The 13,817-nt window shown below is 36.2% G+C and overlaps 1 protein-coding gene across 4 annotated transcripts in view; it reads right to left on the reverse strand.

The window, feature by feature from the left end:
• The window catches only part of grik1a (glutamate receptor, ionotropic, kainate 1a), a 58,470-nt gene continuing 44,653 nt past the window's right edge, over nucleotides 1-13,817 (reverse strand). For 2 of the 4 annotated variants that reach the window (XM_082157428.1, XM_082157431.1), the window contains 4 exons: nucleotides 9,751-9,968; nucleotides 6,654-6,879; nucleotides 5,174-5,424; nucleotides 1-918 (listed from right to left, as the gene is read on the reverse strand). In XM_082157428.1, the coding sequence (XP_082013554.1) occupies nucleotides 766-918; nucleotides 5,174-5,424; nucleotides 6,654-6,879; nucleotides 9,751-9,968 (848 nt within the window). In that variant the 3' untranslated portion in view covers nucleotides 1-765. Of the gene's footprint in view, nucleotides 919-3,883; nucleotides 4,037-5,173; nucleotides 5,425-6,653; nucleotides 6,880-9,750; nucleotides 9,969-13,817 lie in introns of all 4 variants that reach the window. The other 2 variants (XM_082157429.1, XM_082157430.1) reach the window with 2 other exon arrangements.

Consider the following 13,817-nt stretch of genomic DNA (forward strand, 5'->3'; position numbering starts at 1 on the left):
TTCGGGCACACTTTGTTTCGAGCAAATTCATCCGTAGCGCTAAAATCTAATCAAGAAGATTGGATGAGAAGAAGATCATCTCAGAGCGTCTTATCTTTCAGCGCATTTTCTGATATGCATTCAGACACATCTGATGTATTTTTGAAGAAAAGGCATTTAATCTTCAGAGAGTAATTTGTCTGGGTCATGGAGCAGGTAACTTTTCGAAGCAGAAGCTGACCTCTGAACTCGCCTTGATTGTGCCTCAGTTTGAGAGAGAATACTTCGGTCAGTCCCTTGAGGCTGGCGGTTTGTGTGTAGCAGGCAGAACGTCTTGAAATGTTAGGGTCAAAACGGGAATAAAGTAACATTCTTGCCTAACATTCCCTTTGGAACCGTCACGCATCAGAAGCATATTGTTATATAACGTTTGCAATTAATAGGAAAAAAGAACCACTGAAAGATAAAATTCTTCAAGTTTGTGTAAAATGTACACTTTTATTTATTAAATCAAGGACAGCACAAGAAAATGCTACCGTTTTATGCAATGTGCTTGTACGTCTCAAAATTATTCCTTTCATTTTCAACTCAAGCTATTACCAAAATCTGTGTAGCCGACACAAAACGAACACAATCCAAATAATACTCGTATAAAAACTTGCAAATTCATAATTAAATAGCACATAGACAAATTTCAATGAAAAAATCAAACAGCCTCAGAGATTCATTTCACGGGCAGGTACGTCAAAAGCAGAGTTGCTCCCCGCGCGGCAGTTGGAGGTGGATCTAGGCCACTGTCTCTTTCCTCGAGATGCGTTTGGGGTTACATAAGACTCCAGACAGGCCTGCTCTTCCTCTGTGTCTGCCTCTCTTCCTCAAGGCCTTGTGGCACCTGAGGGATATGCCCAGGTCTTCCATCACAGCACTGAAAGAGACACACTGTCAAAAAAGAACACGGGGTCTTGCGTGAGTCTCTACACACACATGCATACGCACAGGCACACTTACATACACACACAAACGCACAATCTAACAGTGTCCACTTCAGCTATTCAACTAGATTTAAATAGCTGTTTCATCTATTGTTTATGATTCTATTTTCAGGCCCTGATATACTCACATCAAAGTTCTTTTATGTTCTTCACTTAGGGGTAAAAAGAAGTTCAAAATGCCTTTTCAGCAGCATGCGGTTAGCAAACATCCGACGACGCCCACTCTGCTGAGAGCGGCGCTTAGATGTAAATATGTAAATAAATATGTAAATATGTGCTGCGAGCATAACACAACAAAAATGACAGCGGTGAGAAAACAGCCATTAAGAAAGCATCTGATAATAGCGATGTGGATGTTTGCAAGAGCTATGCAACTTGCAATGTGCTTTAAAACTAGCAGCTTTACAGTATTACACATGAAAAAAACAGTGTGAGTGTCTCTTACTATTAGACCTACAACCTCAATTCCTACTTTAAAGCAGACCTCCGGTGTGTTCATGTTTTAACTCGCATTTGACCTTGATTGACTGAACAGAAGAAATTTGGGCAGAATCCGAAAAAATCCAGTCAATTACGTCCACTATGGTTGTCCCCTCAAATAATGCCATAATTGAGGGTGTGGGGGCGATTTCAGATTCAGCCCTGTAGAAGATTTCCATGTCAAAAAAGCTGGAGTCTCAGCACACACCTATCTTGGACAAATGGTAGCATGAATGTGTTCACCAGCTGGAGTTAACTTTTCCGGAAAGTTCACTAGGCAAGCTGTTTCAAACTCCAGTAACGGACTTCGTTTTGGCCTGATTTTGTTCGAAATGGCGTCACAACAGTTCGTTCTTTGATTTCGCGTGAAGTATATCAGGGCCTTTAGGATAGTGTGAAAACAACTGGAAATGATGTGGAGAATGGGGTCGGGACAACATGGTTACTTTCATGCTATGAAACTCTCACGAGATTGACTTGCAAAGACACACAATAGACATGACTGGGTTGTGTAGCCCGTTTTCTATTGCGGTAATGCAGATTCCGAGCGATTCTGCACGTCCTGGTCTTGTCTGTCATGAGATGTTGGAGGCATGAAGGCCACAGCTCTAGAAATGCCACTGGGATATGGGAGGCAGATAAAGCGGGGAATTAGCTCCCGGCTGATTACGGTTATCCTGTGGGCTAATTTCAGACTTTTTAATTGTTCTTTCTTTTTGAGTGCATCAATATTTAATCAAGTCATTATGAAGACTCTCCTCTTGATGTCTTTTCTCTTCTAAGTTAATTACATTCCAGAGACTGATATCGGTGTTTCATGACTGTGTGCTCAGTGTCAGGGGTTTATATAAAAAAGAAGTGAATGAGTGGAGTTCACTGATTCTTGAGATAGTACAAAACATATACTACAACTTTACCAGTTGTTAGTTTCTGTATGTACTTTTTGCATTATCAGTATTATTTTATAATCAAAATTATGACATTACACTTACTACCTTAAAACCACCTACCCTTTTAAAGCAATAAGAGTCAATATTTTACATAGATGAAAAACATACATCATATTTAAAATAATATTTTTACATTTTTTAATGCATTGATGTTATAATTATATTCGGATTATTATCTATTCTTAAATATAAAGAATATTTAATACATTAATATTATCTTTAACAACAACTATATATATATAAAATAATGAATGTAATACAGTGCATACATTTAGCAAAAAAGTTATTGTTTTTAACTAATGAGTTTATTGAAGACTTTACTTCATATTAAAAGTAACAAAGCACAAATCTTTTTGCGATTATTGGATGGCAGGCGCCCTACACATGTCAGGATCAAATGAATGCATCAACAGAAAACAGCACAGACTAAAAGATTTTAGATTTAAGAAAGCATATTACCGAATAAAATAAAGAAATGAATATTGTCAATTTAGTCAAGCTAGTGTCCACACAGCTGACATCATGTTTAACTTTTATAGCTTATCCATGTTGTGTGCACAAAATAGATGCTGAACACAGTAAAACGTTTCGGTCACAGATTTCGGCACCTCCAAAACTATTTCATCCCGAAACTGAAAAGAGCTGTTTTGGTCGAAAATTTTCGGTAGGGCGAAATCCCTACAATATATTGAATATAAAGACCATGAAATGCCAACTCAAATGTAATTTTCAGGTCCCATTAGCAGCAAGCAAAACTAGAAAAATAAATACTGCATTTAGAACATCAAAATATGATTTACATTTTGTTCACACAGTAATATCTGTTTGTCTGTAGTAGCAATTCAATAGAAGGAGCTGAAACCATCTCTCATGCGGTCTCATTTAATTAAAATGAATGCTAGATTGGTCAATAATTATAAATATTTGACACATTATTTTCTATCTGACAGTCTTAACCAATATTGAGGAAATGGCAAGCACCCATTTTGTATGGAGACTGGAACTTTACAGATCAGATTAACTGAAAATAATTCCATTAATCAAACTTTTTTCTGTATTGCAGCCCGTTTTGTCTCTGTACTCAAGAATCAGTAGGCTATAGCGCAAATGATTATCATAACCCTCATTATAATTATTATTACCCTCACTGTGTGGGTCAATCTTTTGAGAAAGCACTGAGAAAATGAGAGGGAGAATTTAGGACATCAAATGGAGAGAGTTCACACTTCAAATTTAGTTTCGAATGGCTTCTGCCAGTATATAAAAGTTTCTGAGAGCACTCCATTTCTTATCTGTCCGCAGACAGGGTGTGCAACAAAAAATGAAAGTGTTCTTCATCTCTTTGAAAACCGTAGTAAATTTTTGAGCCGCATCGGTGCTGGATTGAGGTCAAGGGTTTGGGCAGATGGTTTGGAAGTAACCAGTAGATGGGCGAATGAGGGAAAGGAGTTTGTATTTCTTTAAATAACGCACAGCCCTTACAGATACGAGAGTGTGTGGCTAACGCGAAGAACATATGTCATCCCCGAGGAGCCGCCCGCTCTCTAAATCTGTCGATAAGGACGTGCCAGTGGAGGAGATGGAATCGCTTCTTTGCAGCTGCCGGGATTGGACTCCGTAAAAGAAACAGAAGGCCTTGTGCATGCAGATCAATGATAAAAAAAAAAAAATAGAACAGAAAGACAAAAATCAGGATAAGATTAGTAACATGCAAATGATCAATATGATAACAAAATAAAAGCAGCATTCACAAGCAACTCAAATAAAAATCATGCTAAAATATGCATTCAGCTAACAAATGTACAAAAGCATTGGATCCGTACCAAAATGTTGTCATTAGTATGATACTAACCTTTTATACTCAAGTGATACTTTAAGTTAAACTAGGGCTTTGTGATTAATTTCATCATCTATTTTTTTTTTTATTATAGAAGAATGTATATATTCTAGTTAATAATATTTTATATAGAAAGTATTTATATATTTCATATAAAACTGAGGTCAATACAATTTATTCCGCAATAATGAATAAATAATCAATATATACACGTAATATAATAATTAATATTTACAAAGCAATATATTAATATGTATACATTTAATTTATAAAATTGTATATATTCTAAATTAAACTAAATTCAATACAATTTACTTTGCAAAGATTTCCCCCCAAACTTACGTACATTATCAAAATTACTGTAGTTGTCTTATGGACTTCTTTTTAAAATCTGAAAATCTGATATTTAATGCTTGTCGAATTTCAGTGATAACCAAACTCTGCTATTTAAAGAGTGCAAATGACTTTACTTTTGTTAAACATCCCATCTGGATTTGATCTATAGATCCAACTAAGCAATCAAAACGTCAATCAATGCATTACAGACATATGTAATGGCTGTTGTGCATGAATGCATTAACTTTTACACTTCACATCACACTCTGCCTGAATTGCCAAACTGTGTTGAATAGCAGTACTTTTTCATCCAGATCAGGAAATAAAATTTGCAGGAGGATGATATTTTACATTGATTGCTTAAGTTTTTGTCACTTTGGTACTTTCGCCAAACACTTTGTATGTCATGCAAAACAAGCATGATAAACAGCATGTGCTTTCAGTCTGCGACAGGTTCCTGACCAGTGGGCTGCTGCAAAAACATCCCGCAAGTGTCTCATTTGTGTTTACATGGCTCATTTCGGTTGTGACAGCGGTGAGGTAATTAGCTCCTGTAAGATTCGGACCCCGCGGGGCCGTTCTACCAGCCTCCCACTCACCTCTTCAATATCGCTGTTTTTGCGCGACTTGTAAATGAACTCTCCGATGGCCACAAACACGGACAGCACGAGACCGGCGGCCAGCACGATGAAGATGCCTCCGATGTTCTCCACACCCAGGGCACTGGCTTCTTTATTGTCCTCCTCGGGACATCCGTTACCTCGCCACCATTTTTCCTTCATCATGTGTAACTTTCCCTCTTCCTGGAGCTGCAGGATGGCAATGGTCACCCTGTCCCGGTAGGGCGAGCCTGCAAACAACCACAGATGTTCGAGTTTAGAGAAGAGTCCTACACAAGTGCAATAGAACAGCACTTGAAGCTAAACTTCCAACTTCGATCATTTTTAAGTAGGGATGCACACAATATATAATTTTCTTTTTTACATTTTAGAGTTTTATTTAATTTAGTGAGGTTACACTTTACTTCAAGGTGTCCTTGTTACAGTGTAATTATACATTTATGTGCTGAGTAATATAAACAACATATACTATAGGTTAAGGGTTAGGATTAGGGATATGTGCATGAAATTATGCATAATTTACTGTTATTACTTACTATGGTAAGTACATGTAACGTATAACAACGACACTGTAAAATAAAGTGTTACCTTTTCTGATACTTATTTAATTTTAAAAACATGAATATTTAATAACACTGTTAATTATAATCTTTAGGAAATCTCAAAATGAATATCCAGTTTTTATACTGTATGTTGTTTCGATTACTAAATTCACTTCAAAATGACAGGTTTTTGGTTTTTTATTGCTTTTACCATTTATTAACTTTGACCTATTTTATAAAATTTTAATATGTATAACATTCTAAAAACAATCAGCTCATCATTGTTGGTTGCATACCTATTTTACAGTAAAGTGCAATAAAAGTTCCAAATTATTTATATTTTATATATATAAAATCAATGGAATTTAGATATAAACACTTAATTTTACATTTTCTATTTCTACATACAATATATTATGCAATAATAATCTATATATACATAATAATATAAATAAAACATAAATATATTTATACATTTTATATATACTATATTTATTTTATGTATTTTATGAAACTGAAGTCAATGCAATTTAATCTACAATGATTTATAAATAATATTTATAGAAATATAGAATACAGGGACATATACTAGAAATAGATTAAATGTATAACAAAATAATTTACATAATTAAAATATTTTATAAAAATATTTCCCCACACATGTATCGGAGACATCAAATACCGACTTGATGGAATGGAGCAAATGTTCAGGCCAGAACTAAATCAAGCAAAGCAACTCAAACTCAATTGGCTGTGTAGCGTCTTTTCTTTTATAATAAATTCAACAGTACAATATAATATAATAAAAAAAAAAAACAGTACATATTGAAAAAGATGCCACGTTTATTGCCTGAGGCAAGTAAGGTCATGGTTAGAGGGCTCAACAGCCTGTCAGATGGTATGTGGGGCATCATTACCTATTGGCGTGCCAACTCCATAGCCCTTAGAGTCGATCAGACCTCCAACCTGGGTGAGGTTGCAGTTTCTCTGTGTGATGTACTCTATGCTGGTGGACTCCATGAGGAGGGCATAGTCAGTGGTCAGGACTCTTGTAATCCCTTCCTTGTTGTTCTTCACCAGGGCTGTGTTCTTCCTGCTGCTCATGAACGCCCACATCTTCTCGTACGTTGAGATTTTTGATTTCTGAAAGAGTTTCAAAGAGTTGATTTAGCCTTCAAAAAGCACTAAAGACATATTAAAGACATGAGTCACGCCACCTGGGATCCATATTTCTTTTCCTTCTACAGAGTTCTTTTCTTTGGATCTTGTTCTTTTAATCAGTTACTGGTATAGGCTTTAAGTCTGATAAGTTCGCCCTGATCTCTCATTAGGCCGAGTCAAAAGGGGACAAGTTGTAAAATGTTGTCTCTGAGTGTGTCAGAGGACAGCAGGGGGGGGGCAGCTCTGTGCTAAATCTCTCACATCTGATTCGATTTGTCTTGGTTCTCCACAGGCCTGTATTTTTCCAGATACACGCGGATGTAATCATACTCTACAATCTCGGTGGATAAAGCCCTCACCAGCCTCTGTACACACTTCTGTGCTTTATCTGTGTAACTCGTTTGTCTCTCTCTCTCTCTCTCTCTCTCTCTCTCTTTAAATGATGAATGGTGCATGTGTGGATCCTACTCATAAAATAGATCTCTGGATTATTGGAATTACTGGAATTTTAGATGGCTGGATTGGTGGAGGTAAAAAGAGTTCAGTAGGATTCAGGCGGATTTGCGAATGTGTACACTTGAGGTATTAGCAAGGATTCTGTGATGTCTTGTACTGCATGTATAGTATTTTTAGTGCAAAAAAACTGCATCCAATATTTATCTTGGATATTATATTATTATATTTAATTTAATTTATTACATTCGATTGTACATGCTCATTTGCTGTACATCACATCTGCTGTAATTCAAAGCTTACAAAGTAAAGTTCATTTTTAAAAACACTAATCATTTAATAACTGTTAAATGTAATATTTTGCAAGTTTGAAAATGAATATCCATTTTCATATTGTACATTACTTTGAAGTGCCAAAATTTACTTGTAGTACATTTATTTGTGGTAAGATTAACTAACACTTCTAATGCACTCAGCAAGGATGCATTAAATTGATCAAAACTGATAGTAAAGACACTTATGTTAAAAAATATTAATAAAAAATTGTACCATAGTTTCAAGGGATACTCCGATCAGGATTTTTGCAGCCAATAGCAACTACTGATTTCTTGTCATCATGATTGGCCGATACCGATCCCGAACATTCAAGCTTTATACAAGTAATATGTAAGCTCTCTGATGACTGCCACTGTTAACTCCTTACATCCTGAAGGCATTTTTAATGATTATATTTCAAAGCAATCAAAATAAAAGAAAATTTAATTGAGAAATAAAAAAGTCTATTCTTTTTTATTTTTATATTTTGTTTCCTTGTTAAGGATTGTTTTTAAAATATGGACATTAGTTTGGCTGTAATGCTCAGTCACTTGCACAATAGTAAACCCAACATGCAAAAGAATCGTGATAAAATCGTGAATCGTTATTTTCCTGAAAAAAAAAAAAAGGTGATATAATATTTTTGCCATATCGCCCAACCCTCCACCATATGCGAGATCCAGTTTCCATTGGTTGAATTTTCAAATGACGTTGAAAAACACTGCCTCATGATGGCGACGCATCCGGATCCCAGAAGTCCCACACACATAAGGTGCCAGAGAAACCCAACCATTGTTTGAACTTCAATTTTTTTGCGGTATATTTCTATGGCATCGCTGTCGAAGAGTAATAAGCTGGTGAAGTGGATTTAATTATTGTAGAGTTAACTAAAGGCATCATGAGCATTGTAATGTTTGAAATACACAACGAGCGCAGCGCTGAAAAGGAGCAGGGCCACATAAGGTCTATAGTTTTATCCAAGCAGCATGTAATGTCACTCCGTGGGTATTTTCTCAAGATCTATGCACTATGTTATGTTGTGTGTGGGCTAGTTTGAATCGAGACAATCTGCTCTAAATAAAGATGTGCAATTTACTATGGTTTACTAATGTTTCCCAAAGTTAAAAAACCGAAAGTTGGCGCAGAAGCCTCTGTTGTATATTGTTTACATGCACATCGGTGACGACTTTTTACGGTTTTAAGTCATCAAATTGCGATCGTTATTCGTTTCGTTGAATATGATTATCGGCCGATAACGATCTGCGGCTGATCGATCGGAGCATTCCTATAGTCCCCACTAAATTATCCAGCACAACTTTTTAAGAAATGTTTCTTGAGCTCCAAATCAGCATAATAGAATTATTTCTGAAGGATCATGTGTCACTGAAGACTGGAGTAACAATGCTGAAAATTCAGCTTTGCCGTCACAGGAATAAATTAGATTTAAAAAAAATATTCAAATAGAAAACAGTTATTTCACAATATTACTGTTTTCACTGCATTTTTAATCAAATAAATGCATCCCTTTGAACTGTATAGTGTAAATACATACACAATATGTAATCATTTATTTGGACAAAACACCATAAAACTGTTATCGGTGAGAATGCAAATAGAATTTTCGTCAAAGTCCATTTAGCACAAATTTTGCTCTGTGTTTGCATTGCTACCTGATTAGCATCATTTATTTTGTGAATGGCACTAATACAATGCAGACATCCTCTGCAAATAAGCGGCACAATTATCTAGTGCAATTTATTCATGGAATTCCCCTCTCAGTATGAAATGTTCTGGTTAACACAACTCAAAACTCATCTGTGTGTGACTCTGCATCCGTTTTATTAGTTTGTATCTTATCATGAGACAGACACACAGGATTGATCTCCTTTTTTTACTTCCTAGAAGAAATCCAATAAACTTACTCCTAAAAGCTCCAGCTCTTTCTGTACAGGCAGCTTCTTGTAAAATTGATAATTTGCTGAGTGTTTGGATTGTGGCTGGCTGTTCCTTCTGTATTTCAGTAGCTTTCATGTGAACGGTGTGTTAAGGCACATCGATCCTGCATGCAAGATGAGAACATGTTACCTTAAAGAAAGTCATTGTGGAGCCATCTCTCACTGCACCATATTCAATTCTAGTCTGCTTGGCTAAATCGTCAGCTGAATCGATTGGGGAGTCCATTCTCTCCACTGTGAGGAAAGCAGCCAGGTTGGCCGTGTATGAAGATATGATGATTAAAGTGAAGAACCACCAAATCCCTCCCACGATTCTGGTGGATAGAGCTTTAGGCATCAGCTCAGATCCTGAAATAAACAAAAGCTTAGCAAAACACTGGCCCCAAAAAGTACTTGGACACTTAAGCCACGCTGGAATTTTTTTTGAATGTCATTGCAATAGATAACAAAATTCATAACAAAGTGACATTTAAACAAAGACAGCTTTACAAGCAAATGACATTTAACAAAAAAAGTTTGGTTGGTTTTCAATTAAATAACATTAGATACAATTTCTTTTTGAAACTGATTGATCTTAGGCCTCATTGATCTGAGCTTCTGCATCTCTTTTATTTCTTTTTAAAGTGAATAAGCTTGAGTGAAAGAGATGCTGCCTCTCTCTGAATCTTTATCTGTTGAACAGTATTACATTACAAAAGTGGTTTCCACACCATTTCATCAACTATATAGCAATATTTGTTTTGTATTACTTTTGTACTGTTAAAGAGTTTTCATTCTGATATTTTAAGACACTGTCTCCTCTGAGAAAACAACCCTGACACACAAGCAAGCATACACACATCCTCAAACAATCCCACACACAAGGGACTGAGAGTCACCCAGGACCCCATGAGCAGCGTGAAGCTCGCTGTGACAACCTAAATGGGTTTATTTTTTTATATCAAAGGCTCATATTACGTTTGTTCTCATCACACTGACTTTTAACCTTCAGCTTAATGAGAAATCTAATGTGTGTTATTCTAACTGAGGGTTTTCATTATGGCTGGCTGGCTGGTTGACTCAGGGCTTTGATCGCTATAAAATGAAACCATCATAAGAACTGTACTTTATCCTTGTGAAAAGCCAAGCAAAACAGAATACTCTTCTCTTTTTTTATTTTTATGAATCTGTCCTTATAAGCAGTCACCACTCTGATAAACTAGGTGTGCTATCAATATATATTAATCAGTTAATAGGAAGTTCTCCCCCCATATATGTTCATTTTGTAATTAGAAAGACAGACAAGTGAGTCGAAGTCTGATGTATGATACTGAAGACGCAGTGATTGTCTTTCATGCATGGATGCCCAGTTGAGATAGCTGGAAGTTGGAACGACAGCACAAATTCACATTGTGTGTACTGTGCATTTGTATGTCTTGCGTCATGTAGAACACAACTTTAAAATTGCCAGCTAAATTATTACCTTTGATCCAAGCAATATATCTAACAACAGTGATTACCAACCAAAGCAGTCGGCAAAAAAGTAGTACTTTAAAGTAGTCGGCCATGAGTAAAGAGTGGATAATGGTTATGTATTATGATCTATATTTCTTTTAAATTCAAAAGTAGGAAAATTGCTAAATGTAAAAGATAGTGTTTATTATTTTTAAATGGTTCTTTTAGCATTAGTGTAGCTAACTGAAAAGACAATACCAAAGAAAAAAATAGTTTAACCCAATTTAGTGTGTTTTAGATGGTCAGGCTAATTTGTTTTGGTTTTAGTTGGGCTAGTCTGGCTAGCTAAATTGGATAAAACCAGCAGCAAAAACTATATGTTTAATGTTTTTTTTAATTTTATTTTTAGCAGGGCTAATGCATGCTCTTGACCTTTCAGTAATGCTCATGCTAATAAATCCTTTTGAAAGATACCAAACACTTTTACATTAGCCACCTGGGGAACAACAGCTCACTGACAGACACCATGAGGTGTGTTTGTTCCTTTGGCAAAGCTGTGCTGCTAATCTCAGATAATTAGCATGGCTAAATGCTAACTACTGACCTATATCTTACTCTTAAATGGCATGAGGAGGACACAACTGTCAATCATAGCCCTGATATTATCACAATGTAAGACAAGACTATTGAGATGGATTTTTAATAGATAAGATAGTAAACTATCTTTTAAACTAAACCATGTTTCTAACATCTAAACCTTACTTCCCCTTTTAGGTCTAACATTCTGTTCTTTGTCTATTTGTGTTATGGAAAATTCTCAAGTGCTGACCATGACAAAATCAAAAATATACTGTCTGTATTATGTCATGATATATTGAGTAATCAACTGAGCTCTTAACCCTTAAATTTTTTTTGGGATGATTTAAGATATTTTTGCTTATGCCAGTATCAGAAGATAAAAAGGTGGGGGCTTGCTTTCACCAATTCAACCAATCATATTGATAGAAGGGGACGTGAGTTAAGTCATGAGATAGTGAGGATGATCTTATTTGTTGTGTTTGTATTTGTCCTATAAAACCTGATGTATTCTTCTTTTTGAGTGGGATTCTCTCTGAAATGTGTGACGTGTCTGAGATCCTCCGGCTGTGCTTCTTCTTGGGGGAGATTCTCTGAGAACTGCTCGGGAAATTATCCCGACCGTGATTAAAGCATTTAAAGGACATTCGCTGAAGTCTGTCTGTTATTATTGCTGATTAGCTGATTTATTATTGCTGATTAGCAAGTTAGATAGGGGAGCAAGTTAGTTAAAGGTCCCATGACATGAAAATTTCACTTTATGAGGTTTTTTAACATTAATATGAGTTCCCCTAGCCTGCCTATGGTCCCCCAGTGGCTAGACGTTTTGATGGGTGTAAACCAAGCCCTGGGTATTTTTGAGAAAATGAAAGCTCAGACGGGCGAATCTAGAAATCTTCCCCTTATGTCGTCATAAGGGGAACGGTTACCTCCCCTTTCTCCGCTTTGCCCGCAAAGAGAATTTGGCCCGCCCATGAGGAAATGAGCTGCGCGAGTGCGATATTGTTTTTTCCTCGAGAGACATCATGGCTTGCAAACGAGCGAAGCATGGCAGTTGCTCAGTGTTTTGATGTACAAATGAACACAAAAGTATTTTTTTAGTTCCTTCATCCGAGCCTCTGAAGAACCAGTGGGTTATGTGAATTTCTGATGTGTAATTGTTTAAGTTCAGACAGATAATCTTTCTCTCAAAATCATTCAATACTGTTTATGCATCAGTAAATCAAGCCAGTGAATAAAATATCAACTTCACATCGTTTCTCTTGGTAGGATGAAAATAATCTTATTTAAATTGTGATTAAAATATATACAGAAAGCAATCAAAGAACAATCCCTTTCCAATCGCCCAAGCTGTCAATCACACAGCGCGAGTTTATCTGGACACTTGCCAAAACTCGTTATGAAATCATTAGTGAGAGTGCAGAAACTGCGTTGCAATGATAAGATCTTCATTCACGCGATCAACAGGCTGTCATCTGCTCAATGCTCATCACTGCAACCTTTTATGTGATGGGAATAGATCTAAATACTTAAAAAACTTCTCACGATTCGTTAATCTCGATAGCTGTAATAGTAAAAACGTATAATAGCTGTAATAGTAAAAGTATTCGAGAGAGTTCCACATGTAATGCTAGCTATTTAATATGCAAGCATGTCAGCCAATCACAGCAGTGGGCATTTACACTGAAGTCTCACAGCAGACACGCCCCTTCAAACAGAGTGTTCAAATCAGAGGCTAAAATCAGGCAAGGAAAAATGCCTTTTATTTCTAAATTATTTTAAAAAAATGATCTTAAAAACATACTAACATTATAAGGGCACCCCAGGAAACATTATAAAATAATAAAATAATCCATGTCATGGGACCTTTAAGGGAAAAAGTTAGGGTAAGGAACTCGAAGCCAGTTGTCGACAGTAGACGCAAGAGCTAGAGTATAAAGATTATTGGGTGTCGATTGTAGACGCCCCAGATATATTTATTAAGTGTCGACTGTAGACGCTTGGGTGTCGACTGGAGACGCCCCAAGTAAATGTATTTATTAAGTGTCGACTGTAGATGCTTGTGTGTCGATTGGAGACGCCCCAGGTAATTAGGTTCCAGGTACGTGGTTAGGTTTAGGGAAAAATCTACCTCACTATCAATCTATTTATTGAAGAAAATAAAGAGGAAAATCATCTGGACAGCTG

The sequence above is a fragment of the Leuciscus leuciscus genome (assembly GCF_965113295.1).
Source record: "Leuciscus leuciscus genome assembly, chromosome: 24".
Classification (NCBI taxonomy): Eukaryota; Metazoa; Chordata; class Actinopteri; order Cypriniformes; family Leuciscidae; genus Leuciscus; species Leuciscus leuciscus.